The sequence below is a fragment of the Mugil cephalus genome, chromosome 7, assembly GCF_022458985.1.
Source record: "Mugil cephalus isolate CIBA_MC_2020 chromosome 7, CIBA_Mcephalus_1.1, whole genome shotgun sequence".
In the NCBI taxonomy this organism is placed as follows: Eukaryota; Metazoa; Chordata; class Actinopteri; order Mugiliformes; family Mugilidae; genus Mugil; species Mugil cephalus.
The window spans coordinates 13,117,338-13,144,672 of NC_061776.1; the positions used below are offsets into that span (position 1 = coordinate 13,117,338).

At 43.3% G+C, this 27,335-nt stretch overlaps 3 protein-coding genes across 4 annotated transcripts; all 3 read right to left on the reverse strand.

The window, feature by feature from the left end:
* Positions 1 to 45: 45 nt before the first annotated feature.
* Positions 46 to 5,976, reverse strand: thoc1 (THO complex 1). The gene is made up of 21 exons (XM_047589259.1): positions 5,843 to 5,976; positions 5,557 to 5,630; positions 5,380 to 5,440; positions 5,238 to 5,307; positions 4,483 to 4,601; positions 4,342 to 4,390; positions 4,160 to 4,255; positions 3,931 to 4,013; positions 3,777 to 3,850; positions 3,584 to 3,692; positions 3,340 to 3,474; positions 2,726 to 2,826; positions 2,565 to 2,631; positions 2,391 to 2,441; positions 2,219 to 2,289; positions 1,991 to 2,086; positions 1,701 to 1,766; positions 1,541 to 1,624; positions 1,259 to 1,406; positions 1,081 to 1,165; positions 46 to 478 (listed from the first exon to the last, which is right to left on the reverse strand). Exons 1-21 carry the CDS (start codon positions 5,888 to 5,890, stop codon positions 201 to 203), a joined length of 1,965 nt encoding a protein of 654 aa, XP_047445215.1. The 5' UTR covers positions 5,891 to 5,976; the 3' UTR covers positions 46 to 200.
* A 10,794-nt stretch (positions 5,977 to 16,770) lies between these two features.
* Positions 16,771 to 23,564, reverse strand: LOC125011490 (aquaporin-1-like). Of its 2 annotated transcripts, XM_047590741.1 has the most exons (6): positions 22,592 to 23,564; positions 19,311 to 19,472; positions 18,341 to 19,126; positions 18,056 to 18,214; positions 17,205 to 17,285; positions 16,771 to 17,122 (listed from the first exon to the last, which is right to left on the reverse strand). In XM_047590741.1, the coding sequence occupies exons 3-6, from the start codon at positions 18,743 to 18,745 to the stop codon at positions 16,928 to 16,930; spliced, it is 840 nt and encodes a 279-aa protein (XP_047446697.1). In that variant the 5' UTR covers positions 18,746 to 19,126; positions 19,311 to 19,472; positions 22,592 to 23,564; the 3' UTR covers positions 16,771 to 16,927. The 2 variants fall into 2 exon arrangements, with proteins under 2 accessions (XP_047446697.1, XP_047446698.1); XM_047590742.1 differs by having other exon boundaries at positions 18,341 to 19,472.
* Positions 23,565 to 24,712: 1,148 nt separating this feature from the next.
* LOC125011369 (aquaporin-1-like) lies at positions 24,713 to 27,026 on the reverse strand. Its single transcript, XM_047590553.1, has 4 exons — positions 26,577 to 27,026; positions 25,808 to 25,969; positions 25,581 to 25,661; positions 24,713 to 25,298 (listed from the first exon to the last, which is right to left on the reverse strand). Exons 1-4 carry the CDS (start codon positions 26,937 to 26,939, stop codon positions 25,119 to 25,121), a joined length of 786 nt encoding a protein of 261 aa, XP_047446509.1. The 5' UTR covers positions 26,940 to 27,026; the 3' UTR covers positions 24,713 to 25,118.
* Between the last annotated feature and the right edge of the window lie 309 nt (positions 27,027 to 27,335).

Genomic DNA, 27,335 nt, shown 5'->3' on the forward strand with positions numbered 1-27,335 from the left:
TGTGACGTTCTTTCGTGTGATCGAAAACAAATGCAAGAACATTTCTTACAAGGAAAAAAAAACATTTATTGGATTTTCTACAGTGAAAAAGCTCAGCTACTCGACATACAAAAATTTTAGTCTCCAATTGTTTTTGGTATGAAAAAGGGACGCTGCAACAATTGTAATGGAGGTCATTTCTGTTTAAAAACGGTCTGGGTTTAAGCCTCACTGAGGCCGTCTGCGATCTGGGGGAATCCCGCGGCGTTGAGAGCGTTCACCAGGTTCTCCACGGTGGCTTGCGTCCCCTCTCGGTCCTGCCACGCCACCAGCAGCAGTTTGGCCTGGATGTCGACGTCCTCGCTGTCCGTTTCGATCTCCCGAAGCTCGGCCGCCTTCATCTCCAAATGAGAAGCCAGCGTCTTCCACTGGGCGCCCAGCTTGGCGGCTATTTCATCCATCTGCTGGTTGGTCACGGGTTTGCTCTGAATGCTGGGACCTTTGGAATAATAGACAATAGGATGGATAGGACGTAAATAGACGCTGGCGCTGAGGAACGTGGTCTAAAAATAAGAACGGTCAAGCTGGGCTGAAGCCAACTGGATCATTTAGCGGTTGGGATGTAGAAAACATGCTTTGCACATTCCTGGTAGAGATTATTGCTGTATTGCGTGGAAGCATAAGGGAGAACAACACGGATGCAAACATTAAAAATAACAGATGGTGGACTTGTGTTTACTTCAGTAACGTTGTGCAATAAGACTGAAACGCTAAAGATCGACCGATATGGATTTTTTTCAGAGTAGATACCGATACCGTTTTTTTTATTGGCCAATGGCCGATCCGATACATGCTGCTGACTTTTCTGAGCTGATTTTCGGAGATGATACTGCTTTTCCTCCCTTGTAAATAAATAAATAAATAAATAAAACATAGAAAAATTTATCAGCGAACGCACCCACGTATCAGTCAGTACCAATACCAGTAAAAAACAGCCCGATATATCAGTCGATCTCTAGTAAATGCAGTCTAGCCACTATTGTTCCTGACAGACTTGGAGAAGCCTGATGTGAAAAACACTGAGCGACAATTAAAACTCACTGTCGTTGCTGTCTTTGAGAAGATTGTCTCCGTTGTCGTCGTCGTCCTCTTCTCCCGTCTTGATCTCTTCAGAAGGGATGTCCTTCTGTGACACGTGAGAAAAGAACAAAAACTACATAAATCGGCCTCGGTCAACACTTATTTTTTTACAAGAATGAAAACTAAACGAGTTCCTCACCGGCAGCTCTTTAGCCAGCTTGCTAACCATGCTGTCCAGGTAGTCGGCGAGGCTCTTGAACTTCTGGTTGGTCGGCTGGAAGAAGTGAGGACTTCTCCTGGAGAGCAGCCTCAAAGCGCGCCAGCCGTAGTTTGGGTTTCGCACAACCCTGAAAAGTTGAACGGGACGAGAGGAGAAGAAGTAAGAAAGTCTGATCCGTGTATAAACCCTAACTTACTTTAATTAGATATTCTCCAACAGCCCAGGACGCACAACCTGACTTTCACCTGTTCCTACACTTACTTGTACTCGTCCTCCACCATGTTCGCCGGGTCGGCCTGTTCGATGGCTTCTGCGAAGAATTCGTCCAGCGAAGGCATGAACTCCCTGAAAGAAAAACCTCCGACGTAAGGAACTCACTTTTGATTTTTTGCAGAGCGACAGACGTGTCCGAGTCACTGACCTGCTGTCTGACTTGCAGGCCTCCATGTTGTCGTGGTTCAGGTTCCACAGCCGAGTCAACTCGTCGCTAAAATAAACCAAACAGACCTGGAGTTATGAAAGAAGCCTCCACGGTGGCTTCAGTGAGAGTCTAGCCTTTAAACTCTTTTTGTGGAAATTTGGTCTGGAACCCGTCAGAAATAGTAGTAAATAGCTTAGACAGACTTTATGAGTTGGACAGAAGAGGAGTGTCTCTAAATATTTCCAAAAGACAGTCTACAAAGTGTTGCTGCTTTAGTTTTCTTGACGTACTTTCCCATGAAAATCTTGCGGTCCGGCCCCTTCCCAAGGAAGTCTTCAGGCGCTTGTCTTTTCCTGGTGGGTCTTTTGGGTTTGTCATCTACCGTTCTGTGAAAAAAGAGCAACGTGGGATCGCGTGTCATTTTGACCGGCTAGCACAAGCTCACACACCACATTTCTATTTGTTGCAGCAAAATGAAAATTATCATCACAGCTGCTTTGGAACCAACGCTGCCGTACCTTTCTTTCACAAAGCTTGGACATCCCTCATTCTTCCAGCCATTCCAGTTCTCCTCCGTGTTGAGGATGTGCTGTCGAGGACAATAAACAACCACGGTGTGACTTGTGCGCGGAGAACAATACAGCATGTGATCTAATTTGATGATATCGGCATTCCCAAAGAATGACTTACCTCGACCATGGTGGCAAACTTGTCTCCGTCGGGAGGGATTTCTCTCAGCAGCTACAAGAGCAGAAAAGATTCAAACAATCACCCGTCTAGTCTAGAGTCATCATCACAGGTGAGGTAATGGGAAGTCACTGAAACACATCTGTAACAATCTGCCAGTATAACACAGGGCCGGACCTGATACACCAGCTTAGTTGTCTCTTCGATCCACGTAGTCTGGTCATCGTTCAGAATGCAGCTGGAGCTGCACGAGGGCAAAAAACAACGTTTAAAATGAAACTCAAAATCAACACGGGTAAGTTTGTTTGCTCCTCCACCGGTCCAGAGACGAGCTTCACCTCTTGAACTTGACTTGACCCTTCAGATACTGGAAGAGGATGAGGTACTGCAGTAGTATGTGGCGCCTGAAGTTGCTGTCGCTGAGCTGCAAGTCCATCAGCTGCACATAAAGGAGGAGGCAATAAAGTCAAACAATATTCTCACTGAATTTATTAATGACATATAAATAAACCATCAAAAATTTAAGAGTGCACCTCATTCATGTACACCGATCAGCCACAACATTATGACAAGAGAAGTGAAGAACATTGACCATCTTGTGGCAATACAATGTTCTGCTGGGAAACGTTTGGACCTGGCATTTGGGTGGATGTTACTTAAGACATGTAGCCCCCATATAGACGAGACCAAGCACCCCCCCCACCCCATAGCAATCCTTGATTGCAGCAGGATGCATGAAAAAGATCCCAAACTGATCAAGACTGATCCACAGAAGCCCTTTCCCCTCACCCCATAGGACCCAAAGGCCCCCCATCAGTAACATTCTGCTACCAGACACCACAGGACACAGGCCCTGATGAGTCAAAACTGTTTTGGAGGCACAACCGAGACCTACACAATATTAGGAAAGTGGCCATAATGTTATGTCTGATCTGTGTACAGGCTTCCTTACCTTCTCACTTGTGAGGAACTTGGCAAAGTAAACATGATCTCCACCAGATGCTCTCAGCTCCTCCAGCTTCCTCTTAGAGGCCTGAGTGTCATCCAGCTTGAAGCTCTTGAACACTGCCAGGGTCTCATCTGAGAACTGTGTCAGACAGAAAGGAAACTTACTTAAAGAGCCTCCTGGATACCTGTTGTTATCTGATATATGTAGTATGTGATAGCAGAAAGAAACATTTTAAAGCCTAATCTACCTTCAGGAACGTCATCCATGAGAATTTATCGTAACACTGCAAAGGGTTTCTGAAGTAGTCCTGCAGCGTCCAGAACTTTCTGTACAAGTTGTAGTCGATTGGGATAGAACTGAAAGCATATTGTGACATGGTTTTAATAAACTTTAATAAACACATAGCTAGCTAACAAAAAAACAAAAAGTAGACTTCCTACCATGGTGCAGGTGCATCATCCTCTCCCATTTCCCCTTCCTCCACTTCCATTCCCTCTTCCTTCTCGTCTGTGTGCTATAAAAAGAACATAACCAAAAGTTCACTTAAACGTTTTCACCTAAAAATATTATTATTATGAGGTGGCGTCACTTTACCTTTTGGCCCAGAGTGCTTTCTTGTTCATTTTTGTTGAACACTGTAATATTGTCCAGATTAAACTGGCTCTGTAGATTGAGACCTGGTTTAAAAGACAAAATATCACAAAAAAATGTAACATTATTATCATATTGTTATAAAACATTATTAGCAATATTGTAAATTGTATCTTTACCCCTCCACTGATCTCTTACTTGTTTAAAAGACAAAATGTTGTCCTGTTCATACCTGATTTTTCAGAGAGAGGGAAGAGACGCGCCAAGAACAGCTGGATTCGCCCACAGAATACAGTGTTCTGAGATTTAGACAGCCTCCTCAAAAGATCTGCACAGACAGACAAGTGACTCACAGACTGCTCTGTTTCATGAAAACGGGAAAGTGCATCAACGAGAACGAGAGAAGATCTTTACCGTTACACATCCTCAACAAATAGTTCTTCCCTGCAGTGTAAAAGGAGCTCTGGTACAAAGAGAGAGTAGAGGTTATTCTCTAGGTTATACCGGACAAATGTTTTTAAATCTGACTTTACTGAGCAGCCACGGCCTGTTTACCGATTTCCAGGTAGAGACATTTTCTTCCACAAAAGTGAATATTTTGTCACACAGGTCAAGAGGAAGGCAGTCAAGTATGTCTCCCAGCAGGACGAAAGGAGTTGTAGCAGAGCAGATACCTGCACGGAGAAAGGGAAAAAGAGAGGCAAAAATATGAAAGACGTTTACAATAATAATAGATTGTTTTTTAAAACCGGGTGTGAATTTCAAACTATGATGTCTGCAGGTTTGAACAAGTGAAACCTTAGACTTTTGAAGACCTTTTTAAGACCATTATGGGTTAAATTTAAGACTTAGGAAGTACAAAAAAATAAAAAAAATCAGAGTTACTTTGAAAATAACAAAATTTATTGTGGACAAATGACCCGGAGACGATTGAGATGAGATTTCTGTAAATAAACTTCCAGGTCTCATTTGCAGTTTTCTTTCTGCCTACTGCTAATAGTTATATTTCATAAAGAATTACACAGAGCTAACTATGAATGCCACCAACACAATGAAGCAGTAAATGGACGTAAGGATTTAAGACTCGATTAAATGTGATTTAAGACCTACAATGCAAAATATGCTCATATATAAGAGTATTTATTCTCGGTTTATCAAGTCATATGATTTTTAGAGTTTTTAAGTCTCAGTGGAAACGCTGGATTTTGTGGAGGGAAATAAACAAGTGTAAGAGCAGCACGGGTGTGATGATACACAACCATTGAGGATGGGAAACTGTTAAAAAAAACAGTTATAAGGCAGTAACATACCCTCTGTAACGGCATCAATGCTCAGGTAGATCAGAGACAGGTAGTCATCACAGTTAGCTTTCTGCTCAACCTGCGGACAAATAACAAACGTTTCAGCTCGATACAACTCGAATTAGACAAAATTAAAGTAATAATTCCTTACGATCTGATCACCAAGGACCCCCCTGAGAGCCTGGTCAAGTGTGGTTTTCTTTTCCGTCTCACTGAAACATACAAGAAGAGGGAAAGAAAGTGAGCGCTAAACATGCAGGCTGTAAAATTAATAGCTAATGATGTGTACACATGACGCGTAACAAGAAAACAAATCGAAACCACTTACTTGCCGGGTATTTGGTTAAAAGTATTGATCAAGTGTTTGCTGGTTTTGCCAGATATCGCATGTCTGGCAGACGCCTGAAGTTGTGTGAGAGGGAAGGAGAGGACATAATGAGAGGATACAGCCTGTACGTTAGCTACGCTTCACCCGCTAGCCGCTATGGTAACAGAACAAGAGCAAACACACGCCTTCATTCATAAACCTGGAACTCGGCTACGATTTTCGTCATGGGGTATCGTATAAAACCGGGCATGTTTAGATGAAGAAATGAAACCGAGTGGTTTCTCACCGTAAATTTGTCTTTAGCGTCGATAAAATTAAATAAGGACGGCGACATCTTTACTCTTCCCCAACCGGAAACTGCCACTAAACCTCTTCCGGTTTCTTCGAACCGCGAGGAGGGCTGCGTTCACGAGTCAGAACAACACTAACTACGCGCTTTTCTACGGATAATAATAATAATAATGCACCTGTTTTTTTGTTTGTTTGTTTTTGTTTGTTTTTGTTGTTTTTTAGTAAAATAATAATTATTCTGCATTTATGAGGGAAAAAAATAAATGCCTTCTTACGGAAAAAAAAAATTAATAATAAGAAAAAAATAAATCCCTTCTTACGGATACAGTCTAGATTTTTCATTTTACCATTTTTTTTTCACAGAAGTGAAGATTTGCTGAGCAAACAAGCAAACACGTTTTTGGGGAGAGTATTTTCTATTTTGGTATTGTCTGTTGTGTGTAATGCAAAAGTTAGGCACATTTTCCCCAAAATCTGAGAGAAATGTGATTTTTGTAATTTTGTCTCATATAAAAGAATAGACATATTTGGGAAAGTAAGGTTGCAATAATATTTTTTGAGTAAAAGGATAATTATTCTGCTTTCATGAGAAAAAAAATAAAGTTCTGTACTAGATACAGTCTACATTTTTCATTTTGTCATATATTTTATTTTATTTAATTTTTTTACCAGGCTGTCGCTATCAGTGGGAACCAGCCCTCTCTCAGTAAACATTTTATTCCTTCAGTGATGAGCTGACACTGGTTCATATTCAGCAGCCCACGCTCATCTTCAAGTTGTAGACATGTCTGTATTAAAGTGAATTTACAAAGAGCAAGTGTCTTCCAGAGTTCTAGTGTTACATTTGTGTTTATTTAATATTTTCAAACTGATTTGATTGTCATTTAGAGTCTGTTGATGTCATGAATGCAAAGACTAAAAGATTTAAACTGTAAATCTTTAATCTCTGCCTCCACATTCTGCTGCTGTCTCTCATCCAAGTGACACTAGCTAACACTGATGTAGTATCTTTGTAGTATTTTTGTCACAAGCATAAACTTAGGAGCAACTATTCGTTACCACAAGTGTTGTCCCGTCCATCTCTCACATAACATTAGTTCTGTTCTTCAAATGGTGGGAAAAGAACTGAAAGTAGCTCTTGAAAATTTATAGAAATCTGATATTTGTTAGATCTTTTTTGCTGAGGCATGAAGACATTTCAGGAGTTGGAGACTAACAAAACCAACAAATTCACCAACAAGATTTTCAGCTTGTTACTCATTCGTTATGTTTCCTTTTGGTGTGTCACTATTACACAGAGGAATTTATTTATTTTATTCCACAGAAGTTGAGGCTGAATGGATGAATCAAATTACTGGTTGCATTGAATAAGTTTTACATCCAGCTTGAAGGTCAAGATAAATTTATTTATGGTTTGACTGGTTGATTGATTGATTAATTGAGATCACCTCTCATGTGTCCACACTGACCTGATATGATGTTATAATGTGATGTCATCGCTGTAACTAAGTTACTTTTTAAAGAAGTAATCAGATTACTTTTTCAAGGTAACTATGGTAACACTGGTTGCCATGGAATGTATGTCAGAATCTTTGATGGTATGTGATGTCATCATGGCTTTGATCTGTAGAATGTTGCTGTGAGTATAAATAGGGATCAGCTCCTAAAAGCCACACGTGAGTTATTGATCGGTACACCTACCAGAAGACACACAGCGAGCGAACGTGAAGATTACTTCATATTCAACACAGCAACAGTCAGAGATTCGAACAGTAAACGCTATTCGATTTGAAATGGAGACCAGTGCTACAAACAGCTACAAGGTTCACAGAACCTTTAAAGTTACCCTGCGTAACTTTAGGCACCAAGTCTACATTCCAAAGAAGTCGGCCATGACGTCTGCAGAGGAAAACCAGGAGAAGTCTCAGCCAACGGACTCCAGGAAAATCACTTCTAACTTCCAGGAGGAGGTTGAGCAGAACATCAGCATCCAGCTCAACAATGAAGACTTTCCAGCTCTCCAGACCGAGCCGACTCAACCCCAGGAGTCACAGAAGAACTCCAAGGCCGCTAACCTGAGGGGACCGCGAAAACAGAAGAAGGACAAGATGGCAGTTAAAATGACCTACGCGCAGGCAACCAAATCTGCATCACTTGCCACCTCGCCTACCCTGTCCCCCACAGCCGCCGAAGTACCTGGTACAGCAACTGAGGTACCAGCCACAGCTCTCACAGTATCTGATGCAGCTCCAGGGATTCCTGTCGCAGCTCCCACAGTACGTGAGCCAGCTACTGAAGTGCCTGCCGCATCTCCAGAAATGCCTGCCGCATTTCCAGATGTGCCTGCCACATCTCCAGGGGTGCCTGCCGCATTTCCAGAAGTGCTTGCCATATCTCCAGATATGGCTACTGCATTTCCAGAAATGTCTGCCGCATCTCCAGAAATGCCTGCGGCATTTCCAGATGTGCCTGCCACATCTCCAGAGGTGCCTGCCGCATTTCCAGAAGTGCTTGCCATATCTCCAGATATGGCTACTGCATTTCCAGAAGTGCCTGCCGCATTTCCAGAAATGCCTGCCGCATTTCCAGATGTGCCTGCCACATCTCCAGAGACCAGTGCTACAAACCGCTACAAGGTTCACAGAACCTTTAAAGTTACCCTGCGTGACTTTAGGCACCAAGTCTACATTCCAACGAAGTCGGCCATGACGTCTGCAGAGGAAAACCAGGAGAAGTCTCAGCCAACGGACTCCAGGAAAATCACTGTTAACTTCCAGGAGGAGGTTGAGCAGAACATCAGCATCCAGCTCAACAATGAAGACTTTGCAGCTCTAGACCAGCGACTCACCTCAGGAGTCACAGTAAGAACTCAAGGCCTAACCTGAGGGACCGCGAAAACGAAGAAGGACAAGATGGCCGTTAAAGACCTACGAGCACCAAATCTGCATCACTTGCAAACTCGCAACCCTGTCCCCACAGCCGCGAAGTACCTGGTACAAGCAAATGAAGGTACCAAGCAGCAGCTCTCACAGTATCTATGCAGCTCCAGAATTTGTGCATCACAGTACGACTAGCTACTAAGTCCTGCCCCCACACCCAGAATGACCTGCGCATTTACAGACTGTGGCCGCCACATCTCCAGGGTGCTGCGCATTTCCAGAGATGCTTGCCAGATCTCCAGATATGGCTACGCATTCCGAATGCTGCCGCATCTCCAGAAATGCCTGCCGCATTTCCAGATGTGCCTGCCACATCTCCAGAGGTGCCTGCCGCCATTTCCACGATAGTGCTTAGCCATATCTCCAGATATGGCTACTGCATTTCCAGAAATGTCTGCCGCATCTCCAGAAATGCCTGCGGCATTTCCAGATGTGCCTGCCACATCTCCAGAGGTGCCTGCCGCATTTCCAGAAGTGCTTGCCATATCTCCAGATATGGCTACTGCATTTCCAGAAGTGTCTGCCGCATCTCCAGAAATGCCTGCCGCATTTCCAGAAATGCCTGCCGCATTTCCAGATGTGCCTGCCACATCTCCAGAGACCAGTGCTACAAACCATTACAAGGTTCACGGAACCTTTAAAGTTACCCTGCGTGACTTTAGGCACCAAGTCTACATTCCAACGAAGTCTGCCATAACGTCTGCAGAGGAAAACCAGGAGAAGTCTCAGCCAACGGACTCCAGGAAAATCACTTCTAACTTCCAGGAGGAGGTTGAGCAGAACATCAGCATCCAGCTCAACAATGAAGACTTTCCAGCTCTCCAGACCGAGCCGACTCAACCTCAGGAGTCACAGAAGAACTCCAAGGCCGCTAACCTGAGGGGACCCCGAAAACAGAAGAAGGACAAGATGGCAGTTAAAATCACCTTTGGTTTGATTAAGCCAAACGCGCAGGGAACCAAACTTGCATCACTTGCCACCTCGCCTACACTGTCCCCCATAGTCGCCGAACTATCTGGTACAGCAACTGAAGTACCAGCCACAGCTCTCACAGTATCTGATGCAGCTCCAGGGATTCCTGTCGCAGCTCCCACAGTACGTGAGCCAGCTACTGAAATGCCTGCCGCATTTCCAGATGTGCCTGCCACATCTCCAGGGGTGCCTGCCGCATTTCCAGAAGTGCTTGCCATATCTCCAGATATGGCTACTGCATTTCCAGAAGTGCCTGCCGCATCTCCAGAAATGCCTGCCGCATTTCCAGATGTGCCTGCCACATCTCCAGAGGTGACTGCAGCATTTCCAGAAGTGCATGTCATATCTCCAGATATGGCTACTGCATTTCCAGAAGTGCCTGCCGCATCTCCAGATGTGTCCGCCACATCTCCAGAAGTGCCTGTCGCGTCTCCAGAAGTGCCTGCTGCATCTCCACGAGTACCCGCTGCAGCTCCTGCTGTACATGGTGCATCTCCAGAGATTCCTGTAGCAGCACCCACAGCACCTCCGCCAACTTCTGGGTTGGCAGCTGGAGACACCCGTCCACAGGCTACCATGAGGCCTTCAACAGGGCCATACAGGATAGACACGAGGTCTAAAGTCCAACATTCCACACAGCCAAACAGGATGGACACAAGACATCAAGACCAACCTTCCAGACGGCCAGATAGGATGGACACAAGACCTAAAGTCCAACCAGGACCAAAACCGAGGGATTGGATACCTAAATTACAGCAATCCACACCAAGGAAACGGGCTGAGACAACACCTAAAGTGAAGCCTTCTACCATGCTCCAGTGTGCAGCTCCAGAAATGCCCGTCACTGCTCTCAACGTACCTGCTGCACCAAACCCTGCACAGACCACCACAAGGATCAAAGTGCAACCTTTGGAGCCCACACAGCAGCCTGCAGCAACTAAAGTACATCCAATTCTCCAAATGCTGCGTGGAAACATAACTGAGAAACCACAGCCTGCTGTCAAGCCTGAACTCACCAGCACTGGGATCAAGAACGACACTTTACTTCAGATCTCGGAGATGGAGTTTCAAAGAATTCTGGGTGAAGGGACAGACAAGATCTATTCCCTGGAGAAAGAAAAGGCTGCTCTAAGAAAAGAGTTGGAGCAACTGAAAGAACAGCTCACAGCCCAAGGAAAAGAGGCAAAAGAAGAGATGGCTCTTCTTCATCAGGAGCTCAGCAAGAAGACAGAAATGCATGGAAATGTTTCCCTGCAGGGTAAAAAGCTACAAGAGGCTCTCCAGGCAGAAGAAAAAAAAAGGAAGGAAGCCGAGGCCTGTCTTCAACAACAAGCAGAGGAGACCGCTAAAGCTAAAGCTGCACTGACTCTAATGCGGACTCAGATGGATGAGCAACAGCGTCAGTGGGAGGAGGAGAAACTCCACTACCTTTCTGAGAACATAGTGATTACAGCAACTATGACGGCTGCAGCTACCAAGACGCAGGAGGACCTGGAAAACCAAAAGAGACAGTGGGACCAGGAAAGGGCCGACCTCCAGCAACATTTACAATCCGTGACCGAGGCCCTCAACAAGACGGTGGAGGAGGGGGAAAACTCCAGAGAGGCATCAATGGACGGACAGCAACATCTGGAACAGCAGGTTGAGGAGGCACCAAAAAAAGTAAAGAAGAAATCTCTGAAGAAGCGACTCCTCAACATTTTCAGAAGAACTTGAGAGACCCAGCCTCAGTCTGACCTCTGTCAAAACCGCTGTCCTATCACCCACTCCCCGTCCAAAACCCCCATTTTTGTTTATTGTTGTGTGAATGTGAGTGTGAATGGTTGTTTGTCTCTGTGTGTTTGTCCTGTGATGGAGCCCTGTCCAGAGTGGCCTGGTGTCTCTCTGTGTTAACCCTGTGATGTTCTGGCAGCCTGTCCTTACGGTATTGGACAAAAACATCATTTGTCCATTGCCTGCTGGAAGAAGCTTCAGACATCAACAGGAATATGCTCTAACATCTACGGACAATGAATGAATGAGTGAATGAATGAATGCTTTCATTATCAGCATTAAAAAAAAAAACAATACTAATGTCTACACATCTCTTCTATAACTGAGCTCTGAGTTATAAAATAATCCATATTAAAGTAGCAGGACAGAGGAAAAAGAAATTCCCAGTTTTCATGCAGCTGTGCAGATTATAATTAACAAGTTTATTCTCTACATGACTTAATTTCAGTTTAACATACATAAATGCATTAGATGTGTAACTAGAGGCCAATAACACTGTGTACTGAAACTTTATGACATGTTCTTGTCTCTGAGACCATCTAGAAATTTCTTGGGCTGAAGATAGGCTATTGTAAAACTAAATTATATAATAAATTCAGAAAAAAAGTGTGATGTATCTAAATGATTTTTGTGCATTTAAAATGTAGAAAAGAAACACATATATTTGAGGGGAAAAAAATCACAGTGTTTTAAAACTTGCATTAATGGCCACTAAAAACTTTTAATGGAGTGGAGTCATGTACAAGCCATCTGTCCAATAAACACTTTATGATAACTGCAAATTGTGAAGCATCACTACATATTAGAGACATCAGCTGGAAAATCTTCATTAATTCTAAACTAGTTGTTGAATGTTTTAAAACTAGCTGAATTAATCATGTATTACAGTAGCAATAAGTGCTTAAAAACCATGAATTAACATTAACTGTGTAAATAATGTATTCTCCTGCACTCTTTCTCTGTTCTATAAAAAAAAAAAAAAAAAAAATCTGGTTTGACACACACATGGATAAAATGTCCTGTCCAACTTTCAGCTCCAGAGTCGCTTTTAATCAAGTCCAAGAATGTTTTTAAACTCTTTAGACAGCAGGTTACTCGACAAGGGCTACAAGCACTAAAGCAAAATGTGTGAACCATTGAGCATAAACGAACACACACACACAGTCCCCTCATGCCATTATTGTCTTTTGTCACTAGAGGGCGGCATTGCGTTGCTGAAGATTCAAAAGCGCTTTGTTTTAAAGCCTCATTTTCTACATCTCTATATGACAATGACTCAAAACATAATTTCCACAGTCCTGACAGTTTTGCACTTTCAGTCAAAGATCTACTCTGAAGTGAATTAGAGAAACACTTGATTGACGGATGAGTTCCAGACTTTTTTTTGTTGTTGTTTGTTACTCTATAGAGCCAGATATCATTTCCACTGCGACGCCACCTTGTGTTTCACTGTAGCTGGCACACAGTGCACTTTTTTTTTGACAGAATGTTTGTTTAGTTTTAGTTTCTTGATAAAGAAAATAAATAATGTCACAGATAAAGTCAAGAGAATGACTGAAACCCTTCAGACTTGTACCACATGTCACATATTTATCCTGTTTGAACCTCTGTCAATTACTGACTAAATATTAAATACTGGTCACATGATGTTTTTATGTGTCCCCACTAGTTAGACCGCCGGTTAAGGACAGGGCTAAGGTCTTCTTTGGCCTTCAGTGTTTATGAGAAGGCTTTAGAGAGGTCACAGGAGTCAAATTAGTGTGTTTTCTGCATGCGAGCCTGTGTTTGTGTGACACATTTCCGTGTGTTGTGGGCCACTACTGCGCTGCAGGGCTTGAATTCTTTGACAGGATCACCAAGTTCACCCAGCATATTACAACCAGCGGGGCATTGCGCTCTGACGTCATACGTTAAAGGTCCAGTCTGCTATATTATAATTCTTAAATTAAAGCTATAGTCACATACACAATGATCCATCAACCATATAAAACACTTATTCTGCGTTTATATGCAGAGCTTAATCGATCTGTGCTCGAAGTTCGACTTTCTGAATACAGTCCAAGATTACATGCAGCGGAGAAAATCGAATAACTGACAGGACCATGTCCTCCTCCTCCACACTAGGTGGCGACATGCGTCTTTTCAGCGGGATATTACCACGTTAATACAGCCCCCTTTCCAGTTGACCTATTACGTCATATAATAAAAAGCTCTTTTAATGTGCGCGCTACTTTTGGTTGCAGGTAAGATATGTGCTCTCCCTCAGGTGGTTCTTCTACCAAATCCATTTATCTTCTTCTTCTTCTGCGACTGGCTTTTTAGGATGTTTTTGTTCTGGGGTCATACGCCAGCGCAGCGTTCGTGGAGCATGCGCACACGCGGTTGCCCTTTTGTAGTCTGATTACGCGTATACATGCCGGAGAAAAACGAATTCCAGTAGCACTATCTGGGTGTCTCATTTGGATAAGGAGAACTCCAATTTTAGTAACGTGTTTACATGCACTTAAAGTGTCCAGCTAGAGTCAGATTAAGGCAATACTTTATTTTTGTATTTTTGCACGTGCATGTAAACGCACTGACTAATATCATTCATTTGGATGTTGCTTAGTGTCTGTGCATGAACAAAAAATACATTTGGAGTCATAGGAAGGGTCATGAAATAAGTCCCATGGATGAGGACTTGTCATGGGAATACATGATTAATTCTTTATTCTCTAATTTAATTTCATTGGGACTGTCAGGGAATTCCTATCAATCCGCCAAACATTATGACCACTGACAGGAGAAGTAAATAACATCGACCATCTTGTGACAATTCAACGTTCTGTTGGGAAACTTTTGGACCTGAATGTTACTCACACATGTACCACCCACCTAGACCAGACCAGGCAGCTGTTTTGGAGACACAAGGGAGATCTACACAATATTAGGAAGGGGGTCATAATGTTTTCCCTCATCGATGTACTACGGTCCCGTTCTGAGCTTCTATTTATCAGCAGTTACTCATGTCAAGACGTCTGAAGCGGCCCGTATTAATAACCTGCAGTTACAGTTGGTCAGTTAACTGAACCGAAGGATTTTGTGCTGATGTTCAGCGAAAAAACCCTCAACCTGTGAAAATGTAGGCCAGTAGTGTCACACAGAAAGAGCTGAGGGATAGCTTTCATCACATCTGTTCACTCACAGCGGTCATAAAAAGGGGAAGTAAGAAGTGTTTCACTCTGCAGTTTTGATTGGCACGTTGTTTCTCATACACAGAGCTCTGCACACAGTTCCCCAGATATCCATCAGTGCCCACCCCCAGCTCACAACAACAACCCCCCTCCCTTCTGACACAGTGCTTATTGAGCGTTTGCCAAAAACTGATGAAAAGCAGAAAGGGAGTAAGCGCTGCAAGAAACTCCTTGGGTCAGAGATAAGGCCTCGCCATCAGTCAGTGTGCAGAGATGCGCTGAAGAAGGCCAGAGGTTTGGTTAAGTCAGACGGTAAAAGACAAATCGTGTGCAAGTTTAAGATGTTACCGTACAAATGCATCCCTCAGCACTACCCCAGCTTGTCAGTAAACCATTAACCTGTGAGCACAGGTCACAAATATGTTATTTTTGTTGTTGTTTTGTTTTTTAAATGCTACTTAATTTCTCTAAAGTTTGAATTTGAGGAGCGTTATTCAAAATTTGTTGATGACTGCTGTAGTTAAATGCATTAAAAACACAGGTGAATATTTACTTCTCTGCAACTAATTTAAAATAATCCACAGTATCCAGGAAAATACTATGAATCAGGCTTTGCATACACAGGCAGTTTGTTAGCATATCTTATTAGTAAGATCAATCAAGTTTACTCATTTAATTTCATGTATGTCAATTTTTAAAGTGAAAAGAAAGTACACCGATTAAATGAGAATTTGGGTTAAACATTGAATCTGTCACCCTGAAATAATTTTGAAATTTCAATCGGGTCAGGCCTCTACTCTCAGCAGTTTATTTTGTCGAGATAAACATAATTAGAGGAGCAATCAACGCTGCCCCGCTGCTGAGTAGTTACGGAATAATCAAGCTCCCGAGCGAGAGCCAAACCATTTTTCAGGCAAAATGAGCGAGGGGGCAACAAAAAGGGCATTGTCTGTGCTGTTGGGGACGAACTTCAAAACAAGAGGCCAAACACAATGCCCTGACCTCTGAGGTTAAGCACACACAAAAAGGACGGAGATTTTAGACTGGCCCCTGCCGTCACATGACACAGCCTCTGAGATTCAGTCCACCATAAAAAAAAAAAAAAAAAAAAAAACATCATGTGAAGAAGTGTCTTGCCATAAAGTGAGATAACACCATCAACACAGATATAGTTCAGTGATAAATTTAGGTCGGGGTGGAGGAATATTCCTCCTTAAAGGGAGAGGGTGATGATATATGCACTGAATGTAGCTATATAGCCTCAATCTGATTTTAATATGAGGAAATTTTCATAGCCTTAGTGTGTTGAACCAAGTCGAATGTTGCATTAGATGCAGTGCTGCATATCAGAGTAATATTCCACCTGCATAGCTGTGTCTCAATTCGAACATAACGTACAACTTTACTACTCCACAACATTGTAAAATTGTTCGGCGCACACACACACACGTTCACACGTTAATGATCATCTCACGCGGCGCAGAATAATGGGAGTGCTCGACAAGGGGATGTGCACCCAACCACGGCGGTTATCCTGCCCCTGATTAGTGATTAAACTAAGAATAACGAGCGCGCATTGAAACAACCTTGGCTGAATTGCCCTCAGAACACAGGGTTTCTGTTGAGAAACGTCCTGCCGCGGCGTTTAAAGTCATTTGACGGTGCTTCAATGATTAGCCCGGGGTGTGTGGACCATCAAATATCCGCGGGCCATAAAAAAGGGATGTGAGAGGGGCCGCGTGCGTAGACGGCGAGAGGACATTGTTGTAACTCAGCCAAACAGGAAACCTTCGTGATGGCCACAGCTTGGATCATCATGACTTTTCTTGTGAGGAATTTTAAGTGCCTTTATGTGGAACTACCTGAGCCACATCCTTTTGTTGTTTCAAGAGGATTTTTTTTGGGATCGTCGCCAAATGCCTTCAATAGGATGATAGTGTATACAGAGTGTGATGCATATTTAAATATACACATTATGTTGGTAACTGCATGATGTAAACAAGGACATGTTGACCTTGTTTTGAACTCGGAAAAGCATGAAGAGAATTATTTCAGATAAAAGCACAGAAACTGAAAAGTGCCTTTATTTTCAGACTTACTTTAAAAAAAAAAAAAAAAGACAAAAACAGGAAGTAAAAACAATTAAAACGCTCATAGTAAAACTACAAAAACAAACTTTTTTTTTTTCTTTCTGGCATCAGAAAAGCAATGTGCAATCAATGTTCATTGTTTTGGCCACTGGTGCGGCTCTTGATTGTCATCGTCTTCTCCTCGAAATTCACCTGTACCATCTTCACCTTCTGGACCTCTGACAAGCACGTGCATGCGAGAGCTGAAGCCACGTGTCCGCGGACACAGAATGAAATCGTAGATAAGGGACGCTGCTATGCCGCCGCACATCGGCCCGATCCAGTACACCTGGAAACAAGGCAGCGGAGATGAGATACAGTTTGTCTTTGACATTACAGAACAAAGAAACGAACATGTGCGCTGACATTACCCAGTGGTTGCTCATATGGCCTTTTATCACAGCCGGACCAAAGGAGCGAGCAGGATTGATGCCACATCCAGTGTAGCTTATCTGTAAACGGCAACGTATCAGTTTAACGGTTTGTATTGGCAGTTGCAGTTTTTGCATTGCATCAAAAATCAAATATTTCAAACCTTGCTTCTAACCTAACTGAGAGTTTAAAGCGTGCTGATAGGGTAGAATCATTTTCAGTGTTATACAACTCCAAGCGCATTTTAAAAAGTTGTTCACACTAAGAGCTTAATTAATGCGACCTTTTCTGGTCGCCACCGTGTAATCGCTCCACCACCAGCGATCAAAGCGCTGACCTGCTTGCACCTCTGCAAAAATGGCCTTATGTTTACAGCCAAACACTCTCGGAAAAATGGTGATTGTCGTTTCTTTATTGAAGCTGACGTGCGTTGCCGCTTTGCATGTGACCCAATGCGACAGTTGCCTAGCAGCCTTTGCAATTGCAATTTGCCGCAGCCTCTCTGTGAACTGCTGGCGTGCTAGCCAGACGCACTGCAGGAATTATGTAATGTAGCGAAGAGGAAAAGTCTGGACTCGTGACAATCACTTCCTAAACATAGGAAAAACTGTGTTGGTAGAGAGAAACTGACTAAACATGATTGTAGACTCACAACAATACCAAGTAAAAATGTATTAAGTTGCAGAAACAATGCAAAATATGTTCGAACTTCACCGAAACAAATAAAACTAATCTGCCCCTGTTCTGTTCTGTGTCATCGCTTTCATTCAGTCTCCCTTAAGTCATAGATTTCATGATTAGTTGGTCTACAGTGGTGATTTATAGGTGGTTCGAATATGGATTTACTCACAGCAGCGAAGTGTCCAAGACCCACTGACAGTCCAATGGCCAACGGTGCAAAACCATTAACATCACTCCTTCGCTTGTCAGTCACTGCTAGCACACACAGAACCAGTTGAAGGGTGGCAAAGAACTCGATGACAAAACCCGATCCTACACCAACATTTAGCTGCAAAAGAGAAAAAAGGCAAAGCTTTATCACTGGACCAAATGCAGTGGTTTATATTATGGAAGATTTTATCTTGGGAGTACAATACATGTCAAATGCAAGTCATAAAACGGACTAGGACCGTACCTCATTAACACCAAGAGATGTTCTGCTCTTAATTCCATTCACGATAGCGCTAGCCGTAACTGCCCCCAGCATCTGTGCCAGGATGTAGCAGACGCACCGAACTGCACTGATCTGGCTGCTGACCAGGAGTCCCAGAGTGACCGCGGGGTTCAGGTGCGCTCCGCTGACGTGCCCCAAAGTCTGAGCTAGGGTGGCGATGGCCAGAGCGAAGGTCAGCGAGATCTTGATCTCCTGAGCCACCCCTTTCTCGTCTTTCTCGGGGGCGGCCGCAATACAGATGAATATGAACAGTAACATCCCCACAAACTCTGCAGCCACAGCCCTCCAAAAGCCCCAGCTTTTCACTTCTGCCATGTTTGCGACAAAAGTGTCTGGCGTGTCAAAACCAACTAGTTGGCGCCTCATTATTTATAGTGAAGAGGTTTTGGGTGCAGAGGGGAGGAGAAAAGGGATGAAACAGAAAAAAGATGCACTGCACACTATTTCGGGTCACACTTTTAAGCATCAGACAGAAGGAGTTGAGAGAAAGTATTTTATTTGATACTCGGTACACACTGTCGACACTTTTGATCATTTGATCGTTCTAAACCTTTAACATCCACCAGGTTCATTTTGTCACTGCAGGATAACAAGGCTAAAAAGACAATCAGGACAGACGATATGAATGACTCACCAGACACTTAAAATACGTTCCACAATACGTACCCAGTGATCGTCAAAGGAGTCTTGTGTAACTGCAGGCCCAAAGGATCGAGCGGGGTTGATACCGCATCCTGTGTAGCTGATCTGCAAACCATATCACAGGAAAACACTGCTTGCCTCTTTCTGGCTGTACACCAGCTGATTACATACAGTGGCTGATTTACAACCAGTTCATACGCCAATCTATTGTATCAGGCCGTGGCGAGATGGAGAAACCAGCTGCCAAATTAATGGCAGGGGAAACAGAGGAATGTTTTGATTGACTCACCCCTGCAAGGTGTCCCAGCCCTACAGACAATCCGATTGCGAGAGGCGCAAATCCACCGGTGTTGCGCCTTTTGTCTGTGAGCACCAGCTCACACAGGACCAGCTGAAGAAGGGTGAGCAGGAACTCCTAACCAACACCTTGGTAGGGGCTGATTCCATTTAGCTACAGCAGACAAGGGAAATGTTTTAGTTTGTCGTTTGCCTCTTATTTCCATGTCGGTTATTAGGGGCATTCTTATTTATGTCCTGTACTTCTGCAGCTCTTATCTTGTTACCTGCAGAAGAAAAGGGATGTCAAAACCTAATTAGTGCTCATCAGTCATGATGAGGGAAAACTGGAAACACATGGTTTCCACCCTGCCTTGTTGACTCAGAGAGGATCTGTGGTTTCTGGCCTAACGCCATTGACAATGGCACTGCCTGCCACTGCTCCCAACATCTGAGCGATGACGTAGAGAAAGGCTCTGAGGACACTCATCTGGCAGCTGGTCAGGAGGCCCAGGGTGACAGCAGGATTCATATGAGCACCGCTGATGCGACCTGTGCTCTGGACTAATGTAGCAATTGCCAGCCAGAAGGCAAATGCCACTTTTACCTCCTGGTCAGAGTAGGTATTATTTCGGTCCCCTATCGTAGCTGAGAGGCCAACGAAGATAAAGGTGACCATTCCCAAACATTTAGCCAGGACCGCCCTCCAAAAAGCCCACGTTTTAATTTCTGACACGGCTGCTCAGATGACGCCAGCGAACGAATACATGGTCCCAACGTGAGCGCAAACCGACGACATGGGTGGCATTCAGTAGCATTCATCAAGTGTGTGGCTTTCAAAAATCAGGCCTGATTAGAAACAGCTGAGAGATATGTGCTTCAACCAGTGAGCGTGACCCCCACGTCTCCTGCTCTGCTCAGTCATTTTCCAGTTTAAATGAAGGCTCGTGTAAGTCCACAAAAAGCAGAATTTTCTGCGTGACAGTGAGACAGAGAAAAAACCCTGGAAAATGTGCTTTAGAGGAAACAAATGGTTAATTCATCATCGTATTTGGTGAAATTAAAAAGGAAAATAGCCAATAAATACAAGAGTACCCACATTTACTGCATGCTTGTGTTGCGTTTTTAATCAGTATGTTTACATGCACATGAAAAAAAACAAATTATTGCCTTAATTGGACTTTAACTGGACAACTTAATTGCAACCTTGAGGTCTTGTTTTGTCCTTTTATTCTTTTCTTTCTTTTTAAACTGATAAAACAGGTTTTTATTTTATTTTTTTCTGGATAAAATCTTACTAAATAAATGATTGGATAGAACTCAAATAATTTCGTCATTTCATTACTTTATGTGCTTTCATTGTATTTTTTGTGTTTTGTATTGTGTGATGCAATAGGTCAACCGGAAAGGGGGCAACGATTAACCGGCTGAAAAGAGACATATCGCCACCTAGTGTGGAGGAGGAGGACATGCTCCTGTCAGTTATTTGATTTTCTCCGTTGCATGTAAAGTGGGACAAGGACCGCATTCAGAAAGTCGAATTTTGAGCATAGTTCGATTAAACTGAGTGCTACTGTACCTTAAAATTGTAAATATATTTCAAGTAACAACTGATACATGTGAAAAACACCATTTTTCAAGTGCTTTGGCTTAACTCCAAGCACAAGACACTAGATGTGTGTCAGACCTCCAACTGATGTGTGAGGGACACGCTGAATGGTTTTCCTTTCTTTCTTCTTTCTTCTATTCTGAGCACGTGTCACGCAGGGCTAACTGCATTGAAGGTAACATCAGTCATTTGCCACTGTGAAGGAAATGGGACCTTTTGAATTCATGACAAGGAAACCAGCATCCCGTTCTTCTGTTCTGTGAGAAAGGACTGGCGGGTTAAAGGGTCGCCCTGCTTCATGTCTGTTTTTTTAAAAAATTTTTTGTTTTTTTTTTTAGTAGGAGGAATGAGAAACCTCTCAAAGGATCACCTTTAGCTGGGGCGTCACCGCTTTTACTTCCCCACGTATTCCTCATCAGATAAAACTAGTTTTTACTGGTTTGATTCCTATTTTCCACCATAAAAGCGATGGCATAACGGTTAGGATTTAATATGTATTATGTCACAGCAGCAGGGTTGAAGAGGGGTAATGAAGCTGTAAAGTAAAATGTAAAATGTGATTTCATTTAATTTGATAAAAGATCAACTTTTTATATGCATGCAGGCGCATAATCCGAAACTGCACTTTGCCTTAGACAAAGTGCCACCGGAGACTGAGGCGGGGGTGGCGAGATCAGAGGTTAAACGCCACACGTCTCCGTGCAAATTCTGCACACAGATTGAGAACTGAACTTTATTAATGGTATAATCTTATTGCATTATCAGTGACCAGACCAATTCGCTCATTTTTCAAGAGTAATGAGACACCACTGTTTTTTGTACAATAGAATATATTAAGTAAAACCACCAATAAAATGCAAAATAATGTTTAAGGTTTTAAGATGTAAAAGAATAAAATAAATCCAGCATGACTGTAGTGAATTAGATTAAAGATAAATGTATGGCAACATGTGATTAGTTCATTGGAATCTACACGTTTTACATTTAATTACTTTCTTTTAGATGTTAAAGCATCATGGGACACAATTGTTGCACAAGGTTGTGCTCAAAACTGTACAGCTCCCAGAAGTGCTGTGGTACAAGAGAGAAAGACGGCTGTCACCTGAGTGACACTGTCTCTGGTTGAGGAGGGCCCATTTTTTTCCTTTTCTTTCTGATTCCCTCTACGCGTACAGCCACGCGCATAAAATGCCGTGAGCACTCGACCAATAAGTGACGTCCAGCGCTGCGAGCCCCACCCCAAAAGTTCCTATTCTCGTTCGGGTGGGTGAAATAAGATCCCTGCCGTAGAGACCTCTGAAGAGTCCTACATCCCTGGGGAAACGTCCCGCGGTAGAGACGCTGCTTTTGATCACATGCCAGTGTTAGTGCCTCATCATGTGTGAAACCCTCCACTCGCCCATGATGTTCACACACACCCCTCACTGGCTTTCAGATGTAAATAAGATATAAATAGTACTGATCTCCTGATTCTGGTCTTCCAGAGGCATGGACGTGATGAAGTGGCAGGTGTTCTCATAAACCTCTGAGAGGATTTATTATGCTGCGTGTTATGTGAGTGGGACCTCAAGCCAACAGAGTTTATAAAATGAACACACACTACTTAATCACGCAGAAACGGAGGCAAGTGAAGTATATAATCAATATGTACGCTGGTCTGTTAAGCAGAGTAAAATGGTACTTACAAGTTCAAAGTCTTTTTCTTCCAGTTCCGTAAATGGGTCATGACGCGGTGAATGAACACAACTTATAAAAGTAGTGGTGAAAAAAACACATTTCTTTTTGCTCAGTGAAGCCATCTCCAGCAGGTAATCCACAGAGTATACATCCACTTGTCCATTTGTTCTGCTGGGGAAAAGACTACTGAGGCTTTGCTTTTAAGTTTTCCTTAAATAAGGCTCCTGATCACATATTATCTACCTATTACACATTTCCCATCACATTTTTCGTGGAACTGTTTGTGGTCCGCACCACCCACAATGACATCATCTGTTGTTGCAGGACGACACTCAAAGAAGTAAAGAAGGATTAATGCATACAGCCGCTACAAACACTGTGCATTTATGATATGCAATGGGTTTGGGGTGGTTATACGTTTTAAAGTAACATATAATGCATAATAAAAACATATGTTATTGAAATAACAGAGGAGGAGTCGAGGCAGAGAGACTCTAAGAAATGGAGATTCTTGGAAAACTGCTGGACCCATAAAAATTCAGTGCTCAGGTTCACAGAAAACGACTTCCTCTGCGTTTTCATTGGTGATTTTGAACCAGTAGGCATGCCTAGAAAGCACTAATATGGCATTAAAAATGGCTTATAAACTTCTGGCACTTACATCTTTGACCATATACACATATATCCCTTGGACTATAAGAACAGAAATGTGGGCTTGAGTCCAAAAACAGGTGAATGGAGAGAAATGAAGAGGGGGGAGAAGGGAAGAATGATTGATAACATGAAGAGGAATCATTAATGTTAAAGAGTAAGCTTCGTAAGCCCAAGGAAGCTCAAGTAAATACTGAACTGGCAGATCACATCAGCACATCAAGACCTGTGTTGTTTTCTTTTTCACAGTGAATCATTAGTGCAGTGGGAATTAATCTGGCCCTTAATCATCGTCTTACATAGTTCATTACATATTGTACATCTCGGAAGGGATGCTCCAAATGGGGTTGAGCCAAGGAAATAGTATGTTAATATGTTATATATATATATATGCCTGGGGGGGGGGGACTTAAATGCACCACTCTGAGACTCATAAGATAAAAGTTTACACAGTTCACCCTCAGTAAAACAGATAAAGATGTAGAAAAGATGCGTAGGTCAGGATGGGGTCAGCCAAACCGTAGCAGGACGCTCCAAAAAGGGCTCAAAATAAAGTGCAGAAGACAAATAAGGAAGTAGAACAACAGTCAGGCTCGAGCAACGCGGAGGTAATGAGGGGTCGGGTAACGGGTGAGTGGGCGTGTGTGGACCCATGTGACTAAAAATGAAAGGGAAGCGACACATAATGGTATCATCTAACAGTGGGTATGGAGAAGCCAACAGAAGTTTCATAATCTGCCAGAAGATGAGGAACCTCTCTGGGGCTGGTGGAAGGGAGAGTCAGAGAGAGGCTCCGGCATCAGCTGCTTCTTGACTGCTGCTGCTGGAAATCGGTCAGCGCACTGGCAACCTAGCACAGATTCATTCACCTGTTGAAAACGTAAAGTGGGAGAAAGGTATCCATTAGTGAGGCTGCACAAAGAAAACAAAAGAAGACAGGGAGAGAGCAGTAGCTGCATCCAGGGCCAAGACTTAGGTTAATTATTGACGGACTAATTATTTCTAGAGTAAAGGCCTGCAGCATGTAGATTTACTCAACCTCAAATAACAGCAGATAAGATTAATAACTTAATAACTTATCTCTGCATGCGCAACTAAAGACCAATTAATCGCTTTGGCTGTTACTAATCTGATCTGTGACCTTTTCTGTTTACATTTGAGTCACGGATTGGCGATCACAGACTCAGTACAGTTGTATGTTGTCATATAAATCCTACAAAACGGATTCCCAATTGGACAAAAGTTTGATGCCTCGGACCGAACTTGGATGAGTTGCAAAGAAACATTATGTAACGTAGCCTAACATAGACTAACTAAACTAAACTAAAATTATTTATTTATATAACTGTAAGATCACATGTAGTGTGAATAAACTAAAATTTGTGCTGTAATTTTTAAGAGATTGATACGTTTCTGCTAATCAGATAAGGAAGGAAAGTTCAAATCTACATGAAAAAAAGATGAAGGGTACCAGACGCTAACATTAAGTGTTTTATTTTACTTAAAAAAGTGAGACATTTCAAGAGTGCACACATTCAAACAATACATTATGCATCAGAAATAGGAAGTGATACAGGTACATGGAAATATGTTTACAAATGGCTCGACATAAAATACTGATATTGGAAATAATGAATTCAGTCCACTGCTCCGTCGATCCCTTCTTACACGCTTTAGTGGCAGATAATGAGTTGGTGCTGGGTCAAACAAAGGTGTGAGTTACAAAGTGACGTTTAGTGACCCGTCGACCATAATTCTTCATTGGTACTTCAAAAAAAAAAAAAAAAAGGCACAAAAAATAACACCCTACACTAAATTCAATAGCTTTTGTTTTTTTGTACAGGAGTATAGACTTTACATTGAGTGCTTGTGATTTTCGTGGCACTACTTGGACGTCATTTCCACGGTCGTGCTGTCGTTGCCTCCGTTGACGTCGTAGTCTCCAGTCGGGCCGCTGACCAGGACCTTCATGCGCCCGGGGAACTCATCGAACTTGGGGTACAGCAGGAAGTCGTAGATGAGCGCCGCCGCCACGCCGCCGCACATCGGACCCACCCAGTACACCTGCAATGGACAACTCTGATCAATATCTGGTTTGGCAGTAGTTAACGCGGCATATAATAACAGGAACAGCTCGAAGACAGCGGACCAGCTGAAAGGGTTTTGTCAACATCTGAGCCCGGCGCATTTCTGAAACAATATAGGTGCTGTGACTGATTAACTTTGTGCGGAAAGATTCGCGAGGAATGGAGTCATATGTCGGTTAGGGAGTTATTGAATTATTTAAGCTTGACAGATAATATGCACGCAGAAAAAAAAGAAAAAAAAAAACTGCGTCTGACTTACCCACTGGTTTGTGAAATCGTTCAGGATCAAAGCCGGGCCAAAGGAGCGAGCGGGGTTGATGCCGCAGCCTGTGTAGCTGATCTGTATTCAGCAACAAACAGAGAAACGTAAGAGGGAATGTCTGAATTCCTTCCATTCTTACAGCTCTACTGCATTTCCTGATGGTTATAGTGTGTACTCCATCTAATCCTAGGTAAACATTTTTAGGATTTTGAGGTAAAACTCACCGCTGCCAAATGTCCCAGGCACACCGAGAGGCCAATGGCCAAAGGAGCTGAGCCGGTGACATCACGCCGCCTTTTATCAGTGACTGCAATGACACACAGCACCAGCTGGAAGGTTGCCAAGAGCTCTATACCCACGCCTTGGCTGGGAGTGATATTGTTGAGCTGTGAGAGTAAGAGGAATCCAAAAACAACAACAGCAGTTTGTCAGTCAGTGTGTGTCATTAAGATGGATCGTTTCTCATCATGACCACTTTCTATTTAGCAATGCCCTGGGTGTCTGACAGCAATTTGGCAAAGACTGCCACGCTGCTTTTTCATTTTTCATTTGTGGAAAACCTGCAATTTAGCTGCGGTACGCCGCCACGTTGTGGACTGTGAAGCTTCTCAGCAGTGGGGAGTTATCAGGTCTGGCCAGCTTTGAGCAGTCCGGTGAGCAGATAGCTGATGTTGGCTGACGACACACCGCTCTGCATGTTTGCTGCTAAGCATGTTTGCTGCTAAGCATGTTTTTCTGTGCCACACCTCGGTTTACCGAAACAGCTGTCACGGTAATATTAAAGTGCTGATGTTGCACATTTTTATTTGCAATTTGCGTGCAAAAGTGCGATCAGCTGGAGTCATGTGTCACCACTATTCAATAATAAGCACTCGTGAAATGTCCAAAGAACAACGTGAGCGGCACCGAATCAGCAAAAGGTTTAAACACAATCTCAATCTCATATGATCAGATTTTCTGTCAGCAACATCAAAATGAAAAAACCCTACTTACAGCGTTGAGCCCCAGTGCGCCGGTGGTACTGGGACGTACTCCATAAACAATGCCAGCAGCCAGGGATGAACCCAGCATCTGGGCCACAATGTACATGACGGCCTTGAAGACGCTGATCTGGCAGCTGGCAAGCATCCCGAGGGTAACTGCAGGATTCAGGTGGGCTCCACTGATGTGGCCTAAACTTTGGGCCAGTGTGGCAATAGCCAGTCCAAAGGCCAGCGACACTTTCACCTCCTGGTCTGGGTTGCTATTATTCGTGTTCCCGATGGCAGTGGAGATGCTCAGAAAAATGAAAAGGGTCATGCCAACCAGTTCGGCCAGCACAGCCCTCCAGAAATCCTTGCTCTTGAACTCTCTCATGGTGGCTGCTGTCCTGCTTGTAGGTCTGCTAGTTTTCTACACTAAAAAAGTGTGTGTACTCACAAACAACAGCAGCAACAGGCTGCATATATAAGGCCTGGGCTGATAATGGTCAGGGGGCGGGCTCAGAAGAAAGAGGAAAAAAAAAAACTGAAAGAGAGGGCCACGCTGAATTAATGAGAAATCCAAAAGACTGGTCTCTCACATCCCTCCCTCTGCTCCCTCACCCTCCCTCCCTCCCTCCCTCCCTCCTCTCCATGTCCTCCAGCCCCTCTCCCACTACCTCGCTGTGCAACACTTTCTGGTCTTTGGACTTTTGTGACTAATACAACCTAGTCTTAAAATAGATCTCCAGAAAAGTTAATTTTCTGCTTATTTTGGCATTTAAAGTCTCTT

Excerpts from the sequence above, each read along its gene's own strand:
- thoc1 (XM_047589259.1), bottom strand. The coding sequence starts at position 5,890 with ATGTCGCCGTCCTTATTTAATTTTATCGACGCTAAAGACAAATTTACG. Across the intron at positions 3,851-3,930 it reads AAAGCACTCTGGGCCAAAAG|CACACAGACGAGAAGGAAGA; the intron begins GTAAAGTGACGC and ends TTCTTTTTATAG. Across the intron at positions 2,632-2,725 it reads GGTCAAGTCAAGTTCAAGAG|CTCCAGCTGCATTCTGAACG; the intron begins GTGAAGCTCGTC and ends GCCCTCGTGCAG.
- LOC125011369 (XM_047590553.1), bottom strand. The coding sequence starts at position 26,939 with ATGAGAGAGTTCAAGAGCAAGGATTTCTGGAGGGCTGTGCTGGCCGAA. Across the intron at positions 25,970-26,576 it reads GCGCACTGGGGCTCAACGCT|CTCAACAATATCACTCCCAG; the intron begins GTAAGTAGGGTT and ends TTACTCTCACAG. Across the intron at positions 25,662-25,807 it reads GCCTGGGACATTTGGCAGCG|ATCAGCTACACAGGCTGCGG; the intron begins GTGAGTTTTACC and ends TGCTGAATACAG.
- LOC125011490 (XM_047590741.1), bottom strand. The coding sequence starts at position 18,745 with ATGAGGCGCCAACTAGTTGGTTTTGACACGCCAGACACTTTTGTCGCA. Across the intron at positions 18,215-18,340 it reads CATCTCTTGGTGTTAATGAG|CTAAATGTTGGTGTAGGATC; the intron begins GTACGGTCCTAG and ends TCTCTTTTGCAG. Across the intron at positions 17,286-18,055 it reads GTCTTGGACACTTCGCTGCT|ATAAGCTACACTGGATGTGG; the intron begins GTGAGTAAATCC and ends TGCCGTTTACAG.